General features: G+C 41.4%; 1 protein-coding gene across 1 annotated transcript in view; it reads right to left on the bottom strand.

Moving 5' to 3' along the window:
- Window positions 1-24,839, bottom strand: part of LOC126161834 (protein takeout-like) — a 128,370-nt gene that overhangs the window by 52,868 nt on the left and 50,663 nt on the right. Inside the window, exon 2 of the mRNA XM_049917940.1 lies at window positions 19,745-19,851. Coding sequence (XP_049773897.1) covers window positions 19,745-19,814 — 70 coding nt within the window. The 5' untranslated portion in view covers window positions 19,815-19,851. The remainder of the gene's footprint in view (window positions 1-19,744; window positions 19,852-24,839) is intronic.

Genomic DNA, 24,839 nt, shown 5'->3' with positions numbered 1-24,839 from the left:
TTCTTAGAATCTTCTTCCTCAAATTATGGTCGATATTTGATACGGTAAACTTCTTTTGACCAGAAATTCTCTCTTCCTCTGTGCTAGTATGCTTGTTTGTCCTCCTTGCTCGTCCGTCATGCTTTATTTTGCTTCCAACATAGCAGAATCCCTTAACGTACTCTGTGAACCCCAGTTTTGATAAGTTTGTAGCTATTCACATTTCTGATACACCGCATTACCTTTATCTTTTTCCGTTTTACTCTCAATCCACATTCTGTACACATTAGACTGTTCATTCCATCCAACAGATCCGATTGTAATGTCATCAGCGAATCTTTAGTAATGTCATCAGCGAATCTTATTGCTGACGTCCTTTCACCCTCAATTTTAATCCTTTTCTCGAACCTTTTTTTATTTACGTAACTGATTCTTCGCTCCATACACTGAACAGTAGCGGCGAAAGGTTGCATCCCCGTCTTGCACTCTTTTTAATCCGGTCACTTTGTTTTTGATCATCCAGTCTCATTCCTCCTCATAGTTCTTGTACGTATTGTATATTATCCGTCTTCCCCTAGAGCGTACTCCTGTTTTTCTCGAATTTCGAACATATTGCACCATTTTGCATTGTGGAACGCTTTTTCTAGGTCGGCGAATGCTATGAGCCTATCTTGATTTGTCATCAACTTAACTTCCTTTATCGAGCGCAACGTGAGAGCTACCACTGGTGCCTTTACCTTCCATAAAGCGAAACGGATCGTCATCTAATTTATCCTCTGTTTTCTTTTCCATTATTCTTGAAAGAATGATCAGTTAAGCTGATTGTGCGATATTTTTCGCACTTACCTGCCCTTGCTGTCTTTCGAAAAGTGTGGATGATATTACGGTATGCTGATAATTTTTACCTTGTGGACCGTCTGACTACAACTGAATGAAACACAATTTTCGTGCCATACGCGTTTCGCCTGTATTTTCTACAAGGCATTTCCAGTGGCATGTTGCGTGGACGATTTTACACGTACTACGCTCCTGTTGCATTTTTTGGTGTTGTTTCTCTTCTTATAAATACCAATTTGCGGATTTTTTCCACCATTTCACAGCACTAGGAACTGAACACTTGTTTTGATGCAATGGTTTGGCTTGTGTCGATGATATTTTTCCGAGACTCTATAATATGTCACCGGTCTCATAGATTCTACATACCTACTTGAATAGTCGTTTGGTAGTCACCTCCCCAATGATTTTAGAAATTCTGGTAGAGTGTTATCTATCTCTTTTGCCTTATCTGATCGTAAGTCTTCCAAAGCCCTTTTAAATTCTGATCTCATGTGTCAACCCTATCGACTCTAATTTCTTCTTCTAATGTGTCATCAGACAAGTTCTCTCCCTCATAGAGGCTTTCAGTGTATTTTTCCCACCTAGCTGCTCTCTCTCTCTCTCTCTCTCTCTCACTCTCTCTCTCTCTCTCTCTCTTGTGCGTTTAGCAGTGTAATTCCCAATGCAGTACTAATGTTACCACCCTTGCTTTAATTTCACCGGATTGCTTTGATTTATTAACATGTTGAATCAGTCCTTCCGACGATCATTTCTTTTTCCATTTCTTCACATTTTTCTTGAGGCGTTTTGCCTTGGCTATCCTGAATTTACTATTTATTTCATTCCTAAGTCTTTTACATTGTTATATTCTTGTCTTTACGTGAACGTTTTTGTACTTTCTTATTTCTTCAATCAGCTAAAGTATTTCACCTGTTATTCAAGGTTTCTTCGCAGTTACCTTCCTAGTAACTACGAGTCCCGTTTGCAGAGAAGTCCATTCCTCTACAAATGAGCTGCCTACTCTTGTGCTTCTTATAGCAGTTTTCCACATCCTCAGCGAACTTCAAAAACGTCTCGTCATTCGTTAGTACGTCAGTATCTCATTTCCTTCCACGGTCATTGTTTTGGGAAATTGTCATAAACTTCAGCCTGCTCTTCATAATTACAAAATTGTGATCTGAGACTTACGTATGCACCTGGGTGTCCCTTACAATCCAATACCTGATTTCAGAATTTCTGTCCGACCATGATGTAATCCAGCTGGAATTTTGTCTTGTCTCCCGGTCTTTTACAAGTATACCTCCTACTCGAACACAGCATTCGCTGTTACCATCCGAAATTTATTGCAGAATTCAATCAGCCTTATTCCTGTCTCATTCATACTGCCAAGCCCATATGCTTCAATAACCATTCCGTCTACCCCTTCCGTTACAACCGCGTTCCGGTCTCCCACGACTGTTAGGTTTTCATCTCCGTTTACATACTGAATTACACGGCCAATATCCTAATATACCTTCTCTATCTCTTCATCTGCTGCAGCCTCCCGGAGTAGCAGGGCGGTTTGAGGCCCCATGTCACGGACTGCGCGGCCCCTCCCGCCGGAAGTTCGACTCCTCCCTCGGGTATGGGTGTGTGTGTTGCTCTTAGCATTAGTAAGTTTAATTAGTGTGTATGTCTAGGGACCGATGACCTCAGCAGTTAGGTCCCTTAGGAATTCGCACACATTTGAACATTTCGAACATTTCATCTGCTGCTTGCGACTGTGTTGGCAGTGTTTTGATGCTGAACCTTATGAGACCAACATTAATCACGCAACTGTTGACAGGAGCTGAGTCTCTACCCTAATTTCCTATTAATAACGAATGCTACCCCCGTTATACCATTTTCTGCTGATACTGATATTACCCTATAGTCGTGTGATTAAAAATCCTTGTCTTCTTTCCCTTTTCATACATTTTGGTAGTCCCTTCCCGAGGATACAAATGGGGGAGTATTCCGGAATCTTTTGTCAAGGAAGAGATCATCATGAAACTTTTTCAGTTAAAAGGCAAATGTCCTGTGGATAAACGTTATGTGACTTCAATGCGCTGATTTCCATTGACTTCTACATCCTCATACCGTTGATAATGCTGATTCTTTAGCCTTTTAGGGACAGTTCCCCACCCGAAAGGGCAATGGAGGGACCTGAACCTCTGTCCGTTCCTTCACCCTCTTTGATAAGGCCTTTGGCGGAATGTGGGTGACTTCTTTTGCCGGAAGTCTTCTGTCGCTTTGTATTCAAAATTTAACCAGTGGCGACGTTCGAACCAGGGACCCAGGACCCAGGTTGTTTTGATTACTAGCCAAAGACGATACAATTTTTTCCATATTTGTTCTCGTCATTTGGTCTGGGTGGATATCACATGACGCATTTTGAAAGTTGATCGTTGAATAATTTGCTCAGGTTTTTATTACTATTATTATTATTGTTATTATTTTATTATTAAAGAGGGCAGCTATCCCTCTGACCGGATAGCTGAGCTACCGTGCTGGGAACCCTAGACCTCGGCTAGAACACACAGTGTCGTGGCATAAGTTAGTATGATAAGTATTACTGCACACAATAAGCTTTCTGGTGTTAATTCTGATGCTTGCACCTTATGTACTCGCTCGCAGACTGGCTATGTACGCCGTTTTATAGTACAATAGTTGTGCAATACATAGACGCCTAAAAACTAAACTCCGTCCGAGCAGGCCTTGGAAGGCCCACCGGTACCGACCGGCCGCCGTGTCATCCTCAGCCCACAGGCGTCTCTGGATGCGGATATGGAGGGGCATGCGGTTAGCACACCGTTCTGCCGGCCGCATGTCAGTTTACGAGACCCTAGCCGCTACTTCTCAGTCCTCAGTTTGCCTCACAAGGGCAGAGTGCACCCCGCTTGCCACCAGCGCTCGGCAGACTGGATGGTCACCCATCCAAGGGCTAGTCCAGCCCGACACCGCTTAACTTTGGTGATCCGACGGGAACCGATGTTACCACTACGGCAAGGTTCAAATGGCTCTGAGCACTATGGGACTTAACATCTACGGTCATCAGTCCCCTAGAACTTAGAACTACTTAAACCTAACTAACCTAAGGACATCACACAATACCCAGTCATCACGAGGCAGAGAAAATCCCTGACCCCGCCGGGAATCGAACCCGGGAACCCGGGCGCGGGAAGCGAGAACGCTACCGCACGACCACGAGCTGCGGACCTACGGCAAGGCCGTTGGCATATAGACACCTACTGTGCTTGAATATAGGCTGTAAGGTCGAAACTCGCCAATCGTGTAAGATATGTTAAACTGAAGACTTTGAGAAAGAAATGAGATGGTCAACTTAAAAATGTCCTTTACTGTAATGTCCTTGAACTTGATCACTGCATTTAATGCTAGAGATGGTAGATGCTCTGGAAGCTGAACAACGTGCAGTTTAACATATGATATGCACTGGGTTGATGGTACTGCTCCATTTGCAACGTTATTTAAATTATGATATGAGGGATTTCAAACTGCGGTGAAGGAAAATCAAGGCTTAAGGTCCTATGATACATCAGACAACAACAAAAATCGGTGCAGTTCAGTTATTTTCAATTTTTTAACACTACAGAGTTACTTAAGTTTTTCGCAACAAGACTGTGCATTTACTAATATTAATGCTCGATTATTGGAATCCTTTATAGTTAAAGTATCAAGCAATGCTGCAGGGGCTAAATTAGTTAAAGACTCTTTACATTTTAGTTTCTCTTAGCTTAAATAATTACTATTGCAAAGATTAATAATCAACCACTTCAGTTAACAAATAGATTACAGTATTTTCTGACATTATTACCGCAAATAATGCCATTTCAACTCGTGTTATGAGTTGTGTATAATTTGTGTAACCAGAAGTAAGTAGTGACATAATTCTAGAATGAATGTGCTTTTGTTACACCGTAGCATGCGTATGATTTGCAGTTACTACTGTTATAGCATTCGTTCGCTCCCCTTCTCGTATTCAAGACGTTAGGGAATTAATCAGAAGTTGAGTAATTAATCACAACAGCATGATACCTAATGTGTCCTCATTTCAGATTATAGTTCAGTTCGTGGGTTCACTAATTTGTCGTCACGTGTAATGTGGTCGGTATAGTCCGAAGCCACGTTCTATAAAAAATTATACTTTCTGATTAGGAAGAAATTTAATGGCTTCGATGTACGTGGAGTCTTGGTAACAAGACGTACTAAACTTGACCGTCACGTTACATGTGGTGAAACCACGCCACAATGCTCCGTAGTTCCCCATGTGTACGAGGTATCGCCATAATATTTTAATTATTACGCTTCGTCCTGACAGCCTCTACGTATACCTACATATTCCGAAAGCCACAATATGGTGCGTGGCGGAAGGTACCCTATCCTAATATTTATTTTCTTTCCTGTTCCACTCGCAAGTACAGCGAGGAAAAAAACCACTGTTTAATATGCCTCTCATTTTCGTCATTCTTACGCGAAATGTGCGTCAGTGGCAGAAAGATCGTTCTGCAGCCGGCTTCAAATGCTGGTTCTCTAAATTTTTTTCAGTGGTGATCCTCAGAAACGTCGTCGCATTCCCTCCAGGGATTTCCATTTGATGTCCCGAAGAATCTCCGTAATAGTTGTGCATTATTCTAAACTACCGATTAAAATTTAGCAGCCAGCATTGTTGTAATGCTTCGATGCCTTCGTTTAATTAGACCTGCTGCGGATGCCAAAAACTCGACAGAAGGCCTATCCAAGAACAGGTCTCGCTAGCGTCTTGTATGCGGTCTCCTTTACAGATGAACCACACTTACCTAAAATTCTCACAATTAACTGAAGTCGATCATTCGCCTTCCCCACTACAATTCTTATATGCTTGTATCATATGGTTTGCAACGTTACTCACAGATATTTCAACGATGTGACTGTGTCGCGCAGGAAACTACAAACAGTGCATTAAAAAATTAAGGGTTTGTTCTTGCTGTTGATCTGGATTAATCTGCATTTTTCTACATATAGAGCTAGCTTCCATTCATCATACGAATTATAAATTTTTTCTAAGGCATCTTGTATACCCCTACAGTCACCCATCTTCGACATCTGACCGTACACCGGTATAATCAGCAAGCAACTGCAGACAGCTGCTCATCATGTATACCATACAGAAAACAACAACGGTCCTACCACATTTCCCCAGGCCACTCTTGACGATACCCTTGTCTCTGATGAACACTCGCCGTCGGGAACAAAGTACTCGGTTCTATTACTTAAGAAGCCTTCGAGCCACTTATATATCACTACTCATATATCTGTAAATCTATTAGCTATGCTCGTATCTTCGTTAGCAATCTGCAGTGGGGCAGCGTGTCAAATGCTTTACGAAAATCTAGGAATATCGTATCTGCCTGTTGCCCTTCACCCATTGTTGTTGTTGTGGTATTCAGTCCTGAGACTGGTTTGATGCAGCTTTCCATGCTACTCTATCCTGTGCAAGCTTCTTCATCTCCCAGTACTTACTGCAACCTACATCCTTCTGAATCTGCTTAGTGTATTCGTCTCTTGGTCTCCCTCTACGATTTCTACCCTCCACGCTGCCTTCCAATGGTAAATTTGTGATCCCTTGATGCCTCAGAACATGTCCTACCAACCGGTCCCTTCTTCTTGTCAAGTTGTGCCACAAACTCCTCTTCTCCCCAATCCTATTCAATACCTCCTCATTAGTTACGTGATCTACCCATCTAATCTTCAGCATTCTTCTGTAGCACCACATTTCGAAAGCTTCTATTCTCTTCTGGTCCAAACTATTTATCGTCCATGTTTCACTTTCATACATGGCTACACTCCATACAAATACTTTCAGAAATGACTTCCTGACACTTAAATCTATACTCGATGTTAGCAAATTCCTCTTCTTCAGAAACGTTTTCCTTGCCATTGCCAATCTACATTTTATATCCTCTCTACTTCGAACATCATAGTTCGCAGTATATCAAGCGAAAAAAGGGCAAGCTGAGTTTCGCACGAGTGATGCTTTCTAAAGCTGTGCTGATTCATGGACATAAGCTGTTCTGTCTCTAGGAAATTTATTATATTCCAATTCCGAATATGTTCTAGAAATCTGCAGCAGACTGATGTTGAGGATATTGGTCTGTAATTTTGCGGGTGCGTTCTTTTAATGTTCTTACGTATAGATGAGTCACATGCGCCTTTTTCTAGTTGCTTGGGATTTTGCGTTGCGCGAGAGATTCGCGATAAATGCAAGCTGAGGAAGGGCCAGTGCCAAAGAGTACTCATTAGTAAAACCAAATTGGGTTTCAATTGGGAGCGGGAAACTTATTTATTTTGAACGCTTTCACTAGTCTGCACCAGAGATCCCTCTTACTGTGTACTTCACACAGGAGTTCGTTCGATGATCAAACGAACGCGTGAACGATCTGTTAAGCGCCAAATTTCAGAATTTGGCTTTCCTTTTGTTATCTTCAACTGCTACACAAGACTGCCCGATTTGTGACTGGATATAAGCCTTAGAACCTCTTAGCGATTTTACGTATGACCAGAATTTTCTTTGGTTATCGGAAAGATCTTTTGCTAAGGTGTGACGGTGGTAGCAGTTGTATGTTTTTACAGAGGCATTAATATCTTCTAACTTTTCACTGTCGTCTTTTGAACCGATTGCAACAGCCTTTGCTTCCTCAGCATTTTCTGAGTGTATTCCTGTAACGGTTTCTCCGCCTGTGAGCATATTGTTAGTACCGTACCATGGCAGTCCCTAGAAACACTCAGCAACTCCTTGCCCAGTGAGCGCAGGATCTCCGCGTTTTTCGGATTGCCACTTTGCCTCGTGATCATACTGATACACCCAGCACTCTTCCATGGTGCTCATGCGGCTGAAGAAGCCATCTGAATCTGTCTGACACAGATCCAACATTCCCACTGCTGCTTCTGTTCGGCGTGTGTTCAGAATGGGTATGAGGTCGCGGAACGCACAGGGCGGCGGCCTTTGTTATAATCAAAATTTCGTACTGGACTTTGAAAATTGAAACATGACTCAATTCAGACTATGTTACTCTATGATGACATGTGAGCGTTTTAGTTCCAGGGCCTGAACTTCTATTGCGAATCCCAGATCTTCACAGATAAATAACCACTTCATTCTTCGTCTTTCACACTTGTGAATCACATTGAACATGTTTGCGCCACCTAACCAATTTGTCAAATGAGGATGCGCTGTCACTGTGCACTTCCAGCAACTCTGCACGGCTTCTTGCTCCTCTTCAAATACAGAATACGGAATGCCATACGATGCTCCATCAATGGGCTGCGTCATATATAAAATACTTTTACTTTTTCTAGTTGATGTTTAAACCTTTACTCCTTGTATTCGGTTGAAATGATACAAGGTGAGTTAGAGAGACGTAAGTCATAGAAGGTGCGGTATTGCACAGAGAAGACACTTTGTAGAGGAGAGCCACAGAAAGAATGGAAGCAGCGGAGTCGCCAACTAATGTGGCCGGCTTAATGTGAATCGTACTGCTGTTTCTCGAATGTGGAGGCAGTTTATAGAGACCGAAACTATATCTCGAAGACGAGGGCAGGGCGGACCACGCGTAAGATCAGAACAAAAGACCGTTATTTGGCGGTAGGGGCACGTTGGTATCGCGTTGGCACTGCGCGGCAAGTGACATCTGATCTCGCTACATCCACTGGACGTGTTGTGTAGACGCAAACGGAGTACAGAAGGCTTCGGAAAAGTGCCCTTTATTGTCTGAAACATGCTGTATGTGTAGTTGTGACGTGTCTTCACAGAAGCGAGTGATTTTCGGCATATTCTCATCTGGAGATAACGTGGAACACGATTCCGAGATCCAAACCTTGAGAAGAGAGACCGATATCGAGGAGGATCCCTAACAGTGTGGGCAGGGTTTATGTCGACCACTCAACACCTCTTCATGAAATTGTACGGGTGAATTGGCAAGGCTTAAGTGCTGTCAGGTATCATGACGCCATCTCGGGACCTCAATCGCGGTTGTTGCGGATGCTCTGGGCCCAGACTTTGTACTGATGGAATGATGTTCGAACTCATAGAGCAGAGTGGTTGATGTTTTCTTGGAAACGGACGATATTGCACGCATGGCGTGGCCTGCTCACTCTCCCGATTTGAATCCAATAGATCACGTCTGAAATGCCCTCGGGGAAAGGGGTTGCAGTCAAGTCAGCATCCACCAACTACTCTCCTAGAATTACGAGTAGTTCTACAAGGAGAATGGGCATTATTGCCTCAACACGAGATTGATGACATCATTCACAGCATACCCCTTCGTAGTCAGTACTGTATTGGTGCCCATACTGATCGCATTAACCAATTGTCAGAATGTGTGTGCTAATCCCTTTAGTTGGGAAAAACGAAGAACGCTTTGTCCATCGTTATGCATGTTGCAGTTGTTTCAGTTCTCTATTATTTACATTGTTTCTACTTTACTATCATCTGTTTACATTGTTTCGAGGCAAAATAAACACTACTTCGCAATGTTTCCGTTTATTGATTTAATTTTGCACACCAGTGTAGCATTGCTTCACAGTCTAAAACTGTCATGGTACTGATTGGTAATAATTAAAGTGCAGCTACTCACTGTGGTCCGATGTAGGTTATTGTTATGGTATGGCAGCGAAACTTGGTAGATTTACGTTGGAAAAAAGACTGTTCCAATTCTGGTCATCAGGTGCAAATGTGGCGTTTTACACAGTTTGCATGACTGTATGACATCCACGCTGTCACTTGACAAGCTATAAAGCGAGTGAACAGTTCTGCTATCGAGAAGAGAGACCATGCGCTGTTAGTGAAATTTTTTATGTGAACAGCAGCGATTACAGTGCTGCATTGAGAGAGTATCGCCGAATGAAAGTGTAAGTAGGCTATGTAAGTAGGCTGTTTAGGTTCTTATATTGGTAACGCCGCCGCCACGTAGCGTTCTCTGTATGAAAATCACTGGCTGTGCTGTGTGCAGTCTGTCGCTAGTTTGCATTGTTGTCTGCCATTGTAGTGTTGGGCAGCGGCAGCTGGATGTGAACAGCGCGTAGCGTTGCGCAGTTGGAGGTGAGCCGCCAGCAGTGGTGGATGTGGGGAGAGAGATGGCGGAGTTTTGTAATTTGTCATGAACTGCTATATATATATATTATGACTATTAAGGTAAATACATTGTTTGTTCTCTATTAAAATCTTTCATTTGCTGACTATGCCTATCAGTAGTTAGTGCCTTCAGTAGTTTGAATCTTTTATTTAGCTGGCAGTAGTGGCGCTCGCTGTTTTGCAATAGTTCGAGTAACGAAGATTTTTGGTGAGGTAAGTGATTGCTGAAAGGTACAGGTTAATGTTAGTCAGGGCCATTCCTTTGTAGGGATTTCTGAAAGTCAGATTGCATTGCGCTAAAAAATATTGCGTGTCAGTTTAAGCACAGTCCTGTATAAATGTTCAAAGGGGACGTTTCATATGTCGACCCTTAGCCGAGGATACCTCACTAGAATCTTCTGATTTTTTCCTGTATTTTGTGTAATTAGTGTAGCTATTGTTTATTGCTAGTGCATAATTGTAGAGAGAATCTCCTTTGTAGTTGCAGTCTTTCATTGTTGTACAGTAAAACAGTTGTGGCATGCATGTAGATTTGCACCAAGTATTTCGCAGCTGCAATTAACTAGATATTATTTTCAGTACTATGTTAATGTGTTCCCCTATTTTTGCTCTTCAAATTGTGTTTTTCTGTGTTGTCATGTGAAATATTGTGACAATAATGGCGTGTGAAAAAAGTACCACTAGGCTCCAAAGTAAACTGGGAAATAATAGTGACAACGAGCGTAGCTTATCAACACCACTGTGTAGTGAATTAACAGACATTCGAAGTAGTAATTTGGTAATTGTGCATAGGGAAATGGAGCGGGCGGCAAACAATGGCGTAGGCAGTGAAACAATTAGTGAACAGGGAAGCATTATCGACCGATCGCTTGGCAACAGCTCGCCTCAGGAATCCGAAATGACAGGACACAATTTTGCAAATACTGTAGATTCAGGTTTTGCGTCCTCACCGTTTTCTCAAATAAGTCAAGACACATTTTCAGCTTGTCAAAATGTGAATGTTGCCGGTGCAAATGCACTGACGAAAAGCGTAGAGGAACAGATTCCAGACACTAATGCATTGTTTTTACAGCTAATGCAACAAATGGAACAAAATCAGAGACAAACACAGCAACAGTTAGACACAATGGAACAAAATCTTCAAAAGTTAGACACAATGGAACAAAAGCTTCAAAAGTTAGACTCAGTGGAACATAAGCTTGAACAAACACGTGAAGATTTAACTACTGAGTTACATAACATTGAATCGAAATGTCTAAAAGTCTGTAATGATGTAAAAACACAAATTTGTGAGCATTTTCAACCTATTTTTTCGCGGCATGAAAATGCATTACAGAATCACGAAGCAGCCATAAAAGAACTCCAAACTATTGTTCATGAAAATCACGACAACTTGCAAGCTAAAATTGACTCAGTTGCATCTGCCGATTCGGTTACGCAACTTGCAAAAACTCAAGAAAACTTAAAGGACACAGTAGATACGATTTCAACACAAATGGACACTCTGAAACTTGGTTCAGAAAAACTCACTGAGGAAATAAGTACACTATCGGAGAAAGTAGCCGAACTTTCGGATCAGTTCACTAACTTATCTGCAAAGGTAGATGATGATCTGAATGACGCAAGACCTGTAGCCATCACTGACACAGAAGAGTGCGAACAAATTAGGAAATTCAAACAAAATCAGAATCAAATTAATACGCAACACCAAAGAGAAATCCGGGAAGTACAAGATCAGCTGACACAGGTAATACAAGAATTACGTATTTCAGAGGCCACTCGCGCTCCAATACGGGAAGAGGGACATAGAAATACGGAACAGCCACAAAATAATAACTCAGGGCACTTCGGAAATTATGAAAGAAATTGGCAAGGTACACCGAATTTTGAGATGGAACCGCCGACACGACGTAACAATGACCGATATGCTACTCGCCGACACGATGATTTTGACTATAATCTGTTCATTACTACACGTAAATTCAAAACGTTTAAGAATTCTGCCAACGACATTCATCCACAAGCGTGGCTCCATCAATTTTCTCATTGTTTTTCTCCCAACTGGTCATTGAAGCACAGGTTAGAATTTATGTGTGGCTACTTGGAGAATGAACCAGCTGTAAGAATGCGATCGGTCATTCACGATTTAACTTTGTCTTTGCCATAAAACTTTTCACTTCACATTTCTAGTATGCATTGTCAGACTTAGTATCTGTTAACATGCAACGGTGTTTGAAGTTAAATATCCAGTCAAGAACCAAGAGAACTTATTTAAACAGAAATTACGAATGCATTGTTATTGCGAACAGACGACACAGTGTAATTGTGTGTGTACATTCTTGCTTGTTAGTTGCACGATTACGTAACGACTATAAGGCTCACATACTTACAACATTTACCAGTACTGCTAATGAGATTTTAATGCAACATTTTGGTTTACTTGAAAATACATTCTGGATTTAAAGTACTTTCTGTGAAATACCAGATGACACAGTGGTTGGTTTGTGTGACAGCTACACGATTTTATCACGACACTACTAATGAGTGACAATTTACAATGTTGCTTTTGCGGTGTATCTGTTTTATATCTGCACAGTTTTTCTGAATTATTCTGGAAAGTAAAACATGTTTTAGTAGTAACTTTTGTGGTATAGCTACAATGAGAGCCTCTTTCGTAGCACAACAATACGTTACAGCACAGTACTCTCATCATCACAACAATAAGCGTAATAACTAAGATATCTATATGCAAAGCATTTCGCTTTTGTTTATCATGAGGTAAGTACATTGGCTTCTGCAGAACTTAGCTTTCGGAGGAAAATAACTACGACACTTCCACAGAGATTATCTTACAACAAGATGCACATTTAACGCTACAGGACACGCATTTCAGTGATTAATTTTGTAGTTAAAACATTTATTTTTAAAGATTTTTGAATTACAAAGAAAGTTTTCGTGATACATTTCATTCCATTGCTGTAATCTGTAACACCCGAGGGTATAATTACATTAATCCTCAGGGGGGTACACGCTTACTTTGTGTATCATGTGTTTGGCAAGCACAAGGAGCCCTAGCTAATATGGTATTTGCTTATACAACTTTACACATCGTTACCATATTTCTCTAACACATAAATTACATAGCTATCTGATCATTTAACTGAGAGAGACAAACTTTTTTTACTACATCAGTAACAGATGTTTACGTAATTACACCGTTGTATAACTTCACACTTACGAAATTGTATTTTGTCTGTACTTTGTGAACTGTTCATATTTTTTCGGACCCATTGTGATATTATGAGAGCTTTGAATGATATATTTGGTATGGGATCACGATTTTTAAAGTACGTTTGAGGCAGATGACACTTTTGACATGAGCAGAGAATTTTTTTAGGTTTTGAAATTATTGGAGGAAGCTACGACGATTTTGAGAGTTGACTGAGGTGTTATGATGTTATTATTACGATGATTATGTGTATTATGCTGTTGTGGTATGTTTATGATCAATAAGCTGGTGCTATATGAGGAATTTGATTATGCTATGTATTTATTATGATGAAATATTGAAGTGTCGTCGCAAGATTGACGTGTCGACGAATATATATATATATATGTGTAATAAGGTAAGGAGTAATGAATAGAGGTTAGGGACTCTGACTTGTGAAAAAGGATGTTGGAAACCAAGAATCGTACTTTAAGAGTTATGAAATGTGTGTAAAAGCGTGAATGTATCACAATGCCGGTGAAAATTTTTTGGACACTGCTATATTCATAAGATTTTGTTTCTACACATTTGCAACGCAAATTCTCGACCCGTGAAATTTTGTATATGAGACTGTCACTGTAGCGGAAACTGCTGTCATAAATATTTCCGTAAGAAAGTTAAGTGACCACCTGCACGTAATGCGTCATGGGCACCCAGCTGTGTCAGACACCTGGAGAACAAGCCATTAGGGTGTGCCTTTTCAGAGGCACAGGTAGAAAAAGAAAGGGAGGCCATTATCCTCGCTATTGACATTCCTTTGTAGCAAGCATCGCAAATACGACACGCTCATTACTTGGAAACATTCTTACATCTGCACACCTGATTATGACAAGTATCTTTCTACGAGAGTTGAGAGATTTTTTTACTACTTTATGAAATGCCATATGGCTAATGAATGATGTTTCATGCCTTCCTTTGTACATATTTTCATTTTTTTTAATATCTAGTTTCTAGCTGCACTGCAGCATTGGTTAAAATAGAATTTTATAGATGTACTAATAGAAATATTTTCTGTCTACAGATCCAGTAAATACTAATTTTGTAATACATTTCCCAAAAATGGGGGAGCACAAAGACATCTCCCTTCACAGGAATTGCATATGGAATTTTCTTTTCAACTACTTGGTTTTTTTTTTTTTTTTTTTGTAGAATAACTTCTTGTGGTGCACCACTTTAATTACATAGACATTAAGATGTGAATATACATTTCCCTTGTCTGCATTGTTGTCTTTAGTGTAATGTTTTTTTCTGCTTGAGCTATGTCATGTTTAGATATAAGTTATTTCATTTACTGCTGCTGTTTGCCAGGCATAGTGTTACTGAATTTGACTTTGTGTTACTCTTCTAAGCCAGTTTACTACTGATTTAATTTTCTTGTTGCTGCACATTGGCTCATATTAGTTATAATGTTGCATTGCTTGGTAATTTAGATTACTGTAGCTTGCTTTGCAATTTTCCATTTTTTTGTCATTGCTGTTTGTGTTAATTGTTTTGTGCTGCTGCATTGCCTCGTCCCTTAGTTTAGCATCTGAGCTCAGTAGATTTAAGGTAGCTTAAGAGGGGTAGACTATATAAGAAACTAACTATGATGAATTGGAAGAAATGCATTGAGAAGCTATAAGAAAATGGTGTGGCCAAAAAAAGAATTTTGAAAGAGGATATGAACAAAAAAAGTAGGGTTCAGGGACAACAGGTTTAGGTAGGATTTTCTTGGAAATAAATGTTGAGGTAAGATAATGGTAAATAAATAATGAGGTAAGAAATGTGTGAACAGAATACAGAAAGCATGCTTGGATAGAATTTTTTGGCTGGAGCAAATGTCGAAATAAGAGGAACGATCTATGGAATGAAGTTTTGGGTTGGACTGCAGTACCAAATGTTACACTGAAAACAAACCCTGTCCTTTCCTTTTGTGTTATCCCACTATGTGTTTGTGTACCCTTGTGTATTTGTTTTCTTCCTGTCTCTGTGTAGTTTCATAGAATTTTTTCTTCTTCTAATACTAAGCTACATTCACTGTGATGAGGAATACTGTTATCCTCAAATATAATTGGCATTAATAATATGTTATTACCTTGTAAAAATGCTTAGACATTATTTATTCTGTTTTGTTTTAATGCTCATGTGTGAAGATGATGTTTCAAAAGTTATTCTGATCTTTTATGTATGTACTCATGTCATAATTCCTGTAACACTGATGTATATGTTATTTCTATTCTTTTGTAAAGCCTGTATTACTACAAATGTTATCTGTATTGTTATGTTCTTTAATGATGTATTTTGTACCTTTGTTATTGTATTCTTATGTTATAAAATTGTAATTTACACCAGTTCATCAAATTAAGTAACTTGTAAGTTACATTTCACTGCACACGTTTCTGTTGGTCATAGTATATGGACAATATGTGAGAAGTAGGGACTGTTAGTGTTTGCACGTGTGTTAATAATTCCGCAAGGGACTGGATAAAAGCATTGCTGGTTCTAAGGACAATTTCAAAAACTTCGTGAGTGTACAAGTGGTGGTTTATGGACTTGCTATATTGTCCGCATGACTCTTCAATGGTGATTGTGCACCTGCACAGTTGCAACAGATGGCTGCTGGCCATCTCTACAAGGACTACAGTGGGTCTACACCTTTGATGACCCACCAATACCATTATTTATACAAGGACTACAGTGGGTCTACACCTTATATGACCCACCAATACCATTATTTCTACAAGGACTGCAGTGGGTCTGCATCTCTGGTGGCCCCCCAGTACCGTAATCCCTACCAGGACTACAGTGGGTCTGCTCTGTCATGACCTACCTACTAATATTCTTCAAAACGTCGAATGACTCCGCTGTGGGTTTGCTCTGTTGTGGCCCATTCCCGGCAGCATGTCAAGAGTCAGCACTGTCTTTCCGTTGGAAGGACAACACTACTTCTTCAAGACTCCATGGAAATCCACTACTTCCGTGTGCATTTTCTTTTACTGCTCAGACTTTGAGAAAAACACTGCAATTTTACAGTGATGAACAATCTGGACTGTCTTTATGGACTGTGAGAAAATTTAAGCTTTTGACCAACATTGTATCAATAAGTGTGTGCATTTGATATCTTTGTTATTGTAATTATGAAAAATTTTATCAAATCATTATTGGCCACTGCCCAAAACAATTTGTAAAATTTTTTGTGGGGGCATGAGGGCTATGTAAGTAGGCTATGTAAGTAGGCTGTTTAGGTTCTTATATTGGTAACGCCGCCGCCACGTAGAGCTCTCTGTATGAAAATCACTGGCTGTGCTGTGTGAAGTCTGTCGCTAGTTTGCATTGTTGTCTGCCATTGTAGTGTTGGGCAGCGGCAGCTGGATGTCAACAGCGCGTAGCGTTGCGCAGTTGGAGGTGAGCCGCCAGCAGTGGTGGATGTGGGGAGAGAAATGGCGGAGTTTCGAAATTTTTAAGACTGGATGTCATGAACTGCTATGTATATTATGATTTTTCAACACTATTAAGGTAAATACATTGTTTGTTCTCTATTAAAATCTTTCATTTGCTGACTATGCCTATCAGTAGTTAGTGCCTTCAGTAGTTTGAATCTTTTATTTAGCTGGCAGTAGTGGCGCTCGCTGTATTGCAGTAGTTCGAGTAACGAAGATTTTTGGTGAGGTAAGTGATTTGTGAAAGGTACAGGTTAATGTTAGTCAGGGCCATTCCTTTGTAGGGATTTCTGAAAGTCAGATTGCGTTGCGCTAAAAAATATTGTGTGTCAGTTTAAGCACAGTCCTGTATAAATGTTCAAAGGGGACGTTTCAAAAGGTCTAAGTAGAGGCCCTATGTCAGTAAAGGTTCAACGGAGATAATAATGAAATTCGAAAACACGTGTAAGCTTATTGTGGCACCTGAAAGAGGAAAGTGCTGGTGTAAGTTACTGGATTGCTGTTGCTGCAACTGACCTTGGAGCACGTGCTACCAGTAGCGCTCCTGCTCGTATGGTGTCAAAAGAATTGTCCTTTGTGTGGTCAAAAGTACGGGAAGTTTTGTGGTCTCTATTACACAGGATGATAATACATCTGTTAAGACATGAGGAAATGACTTCCACGGTACTAGAGGGAGCTGTAGAGGGCAAAAACTGTAGAGGAAGACAGATTGGAATACATCCACCAAATAATTGAGGATGTAGGTTGCAAGTGCTACTCTGAGATGAAGACGTTAACACAGGAGAGTAATTCGTGGCGGGCCCCATCAAACCAGTCAGAAGACAAATGGCAAAAAAAGGTGTATAAGATACAGACGGTGCAATGTGCTGTGAAGTGACGGTATATATTTTACATTACAGGGTGCAGTAAATGCACAGAATTATCGCCCAGTGAATTATTTCCTTAATGCAGCCTTCTACGAATTTCTTATCTCTAGAGGTTTCCAGATGCATGGCCTGCAGGATCCCCTGCTGTGAATTCATATGACTTTTGGCTCTGGGGATGTATAAAAGAATGCGTTTACCATGGGCGCATTAGGTCTCTACATGCCCTGACGGCAGTTATACGGGAACACGTTGTTTAGATTCCACTGGAACGGCTGAGAGCAATTGTTGATCACTTCGTTTAGCGAATGCTACATCTCGTCGGCGTCTCCTGTGCGCATACTGAACAAATTTTGTAAGCGGCGGTTTATAACAACATCAACGTTATGCCTTTCTGCTCTGCCTACGTCCTATTCCTAAGCGAGTAAACATGTAAACAGTCCTACACGTCTTTCTTGCACCCGAAACATCAGATTTGCATCTGGTGACAAAAATTGGAACTAACGTTTTTCAGTGTACATCGGTTCCGCATTACGGCGTATCTTCTGCATAAACCACAGTTGCTCATCAGATTCATACTTAACGAAGTGCCAATCTCATTTTAAGAAAAATTTCGCTGCAGTGATTAACAAGCATGAACAAGCATGATACCGCTATATTCTTCAATTGCCCTTGAGTGTTGTAAAGTAAAGCACAGTGGCTCTTGAATGTCGTTAACTTAAACACTAAGTATATAGCTTCGTACCTCAGGAGGGCTATTTTTATAGCAAGTTTACGGTTATCTTAAGCTATAAAAGGGACGTTACCTTTACTGGCTACAGGATCGGAGAGCCTATTTGCAATTCCTTTTATGTGCACATTTTCATCATGGATGTGAAACAGAGAAACGTTCAGTTTGCTTTATGCTATCAGTATGCGATGTACTTGAAATGGGAAGGAGCAGAACTGACGTGCGAGGTGAAGAACATTCTCGTGCATAAAGATTCCTTTCACATATTGACGCAGCAATAATTTTACATCACAGAGCTCTTACAGCATTTGTATCCTGTTGTAATGGAACAACCTCTGGGCAGTGAGTCAGTAAACAGTGTTTTCAATCCGAAATTTCTCTTAGGAATTCTTTCAACTGCGACACGAAAATAGGTTGGCATCCTCTGTAAGCTTCTCCCAGGTCTTCACTATTATTTACAATAATTTACAGACTTGGATATTTTATGTCATGGAAGGAACGTTAAAAAGTATTAACGTTCATCACCTTATGTACTCGAAAGGAAACATACACATAGATTGAGATTTTCACTATGGGCCTAGTCTGAAAGAAATTGCCTTGCTTTGTTTACTGGACACGGATAGGGAAGGATACTCTGGATTTAGCCAGCACTGGTTTAAGTTCAATTCTCTTTTTTCTTTGTGTTCTGTATGATCACTTTTTTATCTTCATTACATTTTAAAGTAGATTACTAAAACCGGTTACATGTTTGTTTGTCTGTAGTGACTAAGTGAAAGGTTTTCATGGCTGATTAGCGTCTAGACACACTATATTCCTGACATTGTCAGTCTGGGGTAGATCTGCAATATATGATAAGTGAATAAAAATTTACAAGTCAAGATCGCTAAAAAGGCATTGTATTGGATGACCTGTTTCGACAGAGCTATGTGAAGCTACTTACGACACTGATGGACAAGATCTTGTGAAAATATTAAAATATAAAATAAATAATGACTATATAGCTTTGTGGAAACCAGTCATCCAATAAAATGCTTTTTTAGCGATTTTCGTTTGTGAAATTATCTTCAGTTATCGCTCTAGACAGTTGAGGATAAACACTCACTACCTTCTGCTTTCGTACTTCTCTAACAAACCTGTACTTTCAGTTATACTAATCCAGTTAAATCTGTAACTTCGTTAGCTTATGCTAATCATTATATATGGTAATTAGGTAGCGGTATATAACGCTGTGTTCCGACCATGAAAGCAATGAAAGAATAACTTCCCATAGCCACATTTTATGATATGAGATCTTTAGCGAACAAAAATGGAATAGAGTATTGATCGGTCGAGTTATTATATGATAAACGTTATGTGATTGAGAAGTGAAAACGTTTACAGAGTATTTTTGACGCACTGTTGTTGACAAATACTCAAGGTTTCATCCCGCAAACCTTTTTCCTGTGCCGTCTTCACGAAGACGATAAATGTCCTTTGATTAATAATGATGCTGCAGGTTTCAGGATATGAAAGCTGACTTACGGTTTTTAGGCGACGCAGAGGCCATGGCGAACGTCATCGCCAACCCCAGGATCTTCCATACGGCGTGCATCGCTCCTGGTGCCAGTAGTGTCGTATAGGTGGACCTCCTGCAAGAAAGAGAATGACAGGATAAAAGAAAACTTTTAGATTTTTATCTCTTTTTATTGCTTGCATGTCGCTGAATCGCCTGTCAGTAAGACGAATCCTGACGGTACTACTCTGAGTTGTTCCAGTTCAACTTATGGATACATCTTCCACTTATCCAATATTCAACAGTAGTAAGAAAATCTACGAATGTATGCACAGTCAGTTGCTTTTAGCAGATGAGAAACTTTCCCTTTATCAGTTTCTTTTTAGACTGTAACTTATTTTAATCACAACGCGTTTTGAGAGTTGCCCATCCTGCCTACTTTTCCTAGTTTCATTTCTAAGCGTAAAACATATACATTCAAAAGCTCTCCAAGTAAAGCATGGTTATAGTTACTTGTAGACTATCAGAACCTTCTAGTCAACACTATCCTTGGATACTAGTGAATCTTACAGTAATCAAGTAGGAAGTCTCTGTAAAGAAATTACCTTTATAATATGACAACGCTAATTCATGGTTGATAACGAACAAATTTTGGACTATTCATTTGTGAAATGTAACTATATGGTTACAGAGACCTTTTCTTGAGTCAAACGTCTATGGCGTATAATGCAGACTGAAGCGAAAAATGGAAATTTGTACGAACCAGGGGCTCCTGCTCATGAGTGACAGAGCTGAACACTGCGCCATTCAGGCACTGTGGCTTTACAGAACTGCACAAACTACCCTAGCGCGCTTTCCTCTTCCATCCAAATTCCCACTCACGTCTCAGCGCACTGGGTATTCCCCATAAATTCGCAAATCATTGTGGGGCTCTCCAACTGTATTGGAATAGCACCTCACCATCTAACAAAGCAGGAAATCCTGCCTGAAACCCAGGCATAGCTTGGTTGTTTGGTTTGTTGGGGGATAGCGGACCAAACAGCGAGGTCTTGGGCCCCATCAGATTAGGGAAGGATGAGGAAGGAAGTCGTCCGTTCCCTTTCAAAGGAACCATCCCGGCATTCGCCTGGAAACGATTTAGGTAAATCACGGAAAACCTAAATCAGGATGTCTGGACAGGCGTTTTGGACCGTCGTCCTTCCAAATGCGAAAAATGGTTCAAACGGACCTAAGCACTATGGGACTTAACATGTGAGGTCATTAGCCCCCTAGACTTACAACTACTTAAACTTAACTAACCTAAGGACATCACACACAGCCATGCCCGAGGCAAGATTCGAACCTGCGACGGTAGCAGCAAGACAGTTCCGGACTGAAGCGCCTAGAACCGCTCGGCCACAACAGCCGGCCCCAAATGTGAGTCCAGTGTGCTAACCACTGTGCCACCTCGCTCGGTAATCATTTTCATCTGCAGTGCAACTATATGAACAATAAACAAATGATATACATTCAGACTGAAACGGCGAATGGAAATTTATACCAAGCCCAGAATTTGAACCCGGATATTCTGCTCACTAGGCAGACGTTCTAACCATTACACCAACCTGGTACACGTCATAGATGATTTGAGCAATTGAAACTGTATGGTTCCAGAGATATGTAGTTTCTCGCTTATTCGAGGCATGCTGCCACAGGATGGTAGGTCCGCAACTGCTCAGTACTGAGGAAATTGAATTATTTTTTATTCCGTTCGTCTCAGTTCAAAAATGGTTCAAATGGCTCTGAGCACTACGGGACGTAACTTCTGAGGTCATCAGTTCCCTAGAACTTGGAACTACTTATACCTAACTAACCTAAGGCCATCACACACATCCATGCTCGAGGCAGGATTCGAACCTGCGACCGTAGTGGTCGCGCGGTTCCAGACTGTAGCGCCTAGAACCGCTCGGCCACCCCGGCTTGCTTCGTCTCAGATGCAATGATATAATATTCAGCTGTAGTGGTTACCTGTTCCCGACTAATATTCACATTCTCAAACCATACAGACTGCTACATACCGTAACTGTTCATACAATATGGTGCCAAATGAAAATTATTTGAAACATATTCTCATTCACTTTCGAACAATTGTTGGCTGTATTCAGGGTATCACGAGTATACTAACAACTATACCGTGAAATTATTCCACAATGACCAGAGCTAAGTTAATAGATTTTTAGCAATTGAGTACATTATTCAAATCCTACAGCCTCCGATATTAATGGTCTGCAAGTAAATAGTGTCAGATTTGTGAGTTCAGACCTATGTAAGCTCTAAAAAGTGCTTGTGACCTTTTCTTAGCTAGAAAACCGTGACAATGGGTAATTCTCAGTCTACGAATGTGTGGTGCACTCCTCGTCATGGCCGAAAGAACTGACACCACGCTTCATATAACTGACTCACCCATATTGACAATGGATCCATTTTCTTCAGTGCGGATGCAAAAGTATGTCCCACTTCCTGTGGGAATCTCAGAGTAGCGAGCATGGAGGAAATGGGCAGTGACTGCGGATAAGTGGCAATCGGTAGGAATGTCGGTAGACCGTGAGGCGTGCCGGAATAGTCCGTGTGGTTCTGATAACACTGTGTCCCGGATGGTGCAGTAGTTAACGCGCCTGCCTAGCAATCAGGAAATCTCTGGCTCGAATCCCGGTCCAGTACACGTTGTCACTCGTAGCTGCTAATTCCACATAATGTGGCAATGCAGTTGACATCATTAATCCCTTCTTTTTTCCTTTCCTTTCTCCCCCACTTCAACTTCAATTTACCTTTAACTCTCCGTGTATGCGAAAATGACAGAAGCTGAAGAAATGGTTTAAAATTTGTGCCATGTCTGGGACTTGAACCCAGGCCACCTGCTTCCGAGACAGATGTGCCAATCATTACACCACCATTGCAGCATGGCTACCAGAGCTGCACGGACTACTCTAGTCCAATGCCCTCCCCTAACACAAACTTCAGTCATACCATTTTGCCTTTCTTAAATCATCAGTACTTCCACGGCTCTCTGGTACTGAAATAACATCCCAGCTTTGTACACAATGGGGAAATCCTACCTGTACCTCAGGCATAGATGATCTCGGACGTGGCACACATTTTAAATCATTTCTTCAGCTTCTATCATGATCAAACATAAGGTTGAGACTCATATATGTCAAGGAAAATCCATCGGTTCAGTACTCACCATGTTGTCAGATATAAATAAACCAACAATGGTTTTAGATGGAAATGTTTACACAAAACATTATGACCTTCTGCTTAATACCCTGCAGATCGTCTCTCGGAACGCAGTACAGCACTGAGCCTGCGTGGCATGGATTCGACAAATCCTTGATGGGCTCGTGAACGTATGTAGCACCAGGGGCTTGTGCACAGTTAGCGCAATTACCTCAAATTACAGATCGGTGGCTTGTCAGTGCAGAGCTAGCACCCGACAGCGTCCTAGATGTGTTCCATTGTGTTTGTATCAAGCGAACTTCATGGCCAACACATCAATATGAGTTCAGTGTCATACTCCTCAAAGCACTGCAGCACATTTCTAGTCCTGTGACGTGGACAATTATCCAGATGGAAGATGTCACCGCCGTCGAGTAGGACATCAAGAGCGTAGGGATGCAGGTGGCCTGCAATAGCGTTCTCTAGTTCACAGCTGCCATGGTGCCTTCGATTAGTACCACAGATCTCACGCAGTCCCAGGTGAATGTCCCCTGTAGCATAACACGGCCTTCAATATCTTGCATCTTGTAGTGGTTCATGTTTCGAACAGCAGTTCTTCTTCTGGATGACTACTCACCTGAACACAACTGTCGATCTGGCGTAACGAGAAACGTGATTCATCCGACCAGGTGACATGTTTCCATTGATACAGCGCCCATTCTCAATGAAGCCGTTGTAACCTTATTTGTTCGACGCTGGCACAGAAGACCGCAAACCTTCTTTCCTTCCCGTCTGGGCAAGCTGTGCACTGAGTAGAGTACATGTAAAGCTTACTGGGATAGTGTAAATGCTAGCTACAATGAAGTCGATAATTCGATTGTAATACTGGCATTTTAATTTGATATCACCCGCAACTGACAAAATTTACAAAAAAATGAGAATTTCTTTGTCCACTCACACACTCCTGACAATGGCACATTAACAATTTGTAATTACGTGCCCCTATTACAGGCAGCTACGTTGATAAATACTCCGCACCTCGCAAGGATAACTACCAGATCAAGAATATTAGGTAAGTTATTGGAAGTGGCTAAGCGTCGGTGAAAATCTCGCTTCTGAGCACACAAAGAGCTCTAACCGTAGATCCCTCCAACGAACACGCGTTGGTGCAGTGCTGCGATACAGACCGTATATCTCCCTTCGAAGCCGGCCTCTGGTGGCCGAGCGGTTCTAGGAGCTTCAGTCTGGAACCGCGCGGCCGCTACGGTCGCAGGTTCGAATCCTGCCTCGGGCATGGATGTGTGTGATGTCCTTAGGTTAGTTAGGTTTAAGTAGTTCTAAGCTCAAGGGGACTGATGACCTGAGATGTTAAGTCCCATAGTGCTCAGAGCCATTTGAATTTCTCCCTTCGAAGACGATGGCCCAGACGCCGTCTCCAAGTCCGTACCGCTGGATGGCTGAAGGCGAAGCCTCTCCCCCTCTTTCCCCCCTCTCCCACGCGTACGAAAAGGCGGCGAAAGAATACTCAGTTTCGGCCAGTGTCGAACGCTCTATCATCGCCGAATTCCCTCCAACGGCATTTCTGAGACCTACCCAATGATCGAGTAGGTCATAACGCCCCTAGGCAAACGAAATTCCATTCTTTGCCACGTGTTGCCCTGCACAGATGGCTCCGGATGCCGGCCTATTCCGAAAAGCTCCGTATTGTCCCGCGTTTCTGGTGACCGCTACCTAACGCCTACGGCGGCCCGGCGACCTACGGCCAACTGCAGACTTTATATTGCACAATTCTCAGGTTTCGACACTTTTCACCAACGCTTTTAGTTAGTGACTTAATCATGCTGACATGCAGGGAATACTGCTCAAGAGTGCCTCATATTTATTATAATTCAATACAGTCATGATCTGATGCCCTTGCCAGTCCCTTTA

Source organism: Schistocerca cancellata, chromosome 2 (genome assembly GCF_023864275.1).
Source record: "Schistocerca cancellata isolate TAMUIC-IGC-003103 chromosome 2, iqSchCanc2.1, whole genome shotgun sequence".
In the NCBI taxonomy this organism is placed as follows: domain Eukaryota; kingdom Metazoa; phylum Arthropoda; class Insecta; order Orthoptera; family Acrididae; genus Schistocerca; species Schistocerca cancellata.
The sequence above is the reverse complement of the archived record's forward strand: the minus strand, read 5'-3'. Positions and strand labels throughout refer to the sequence as shown.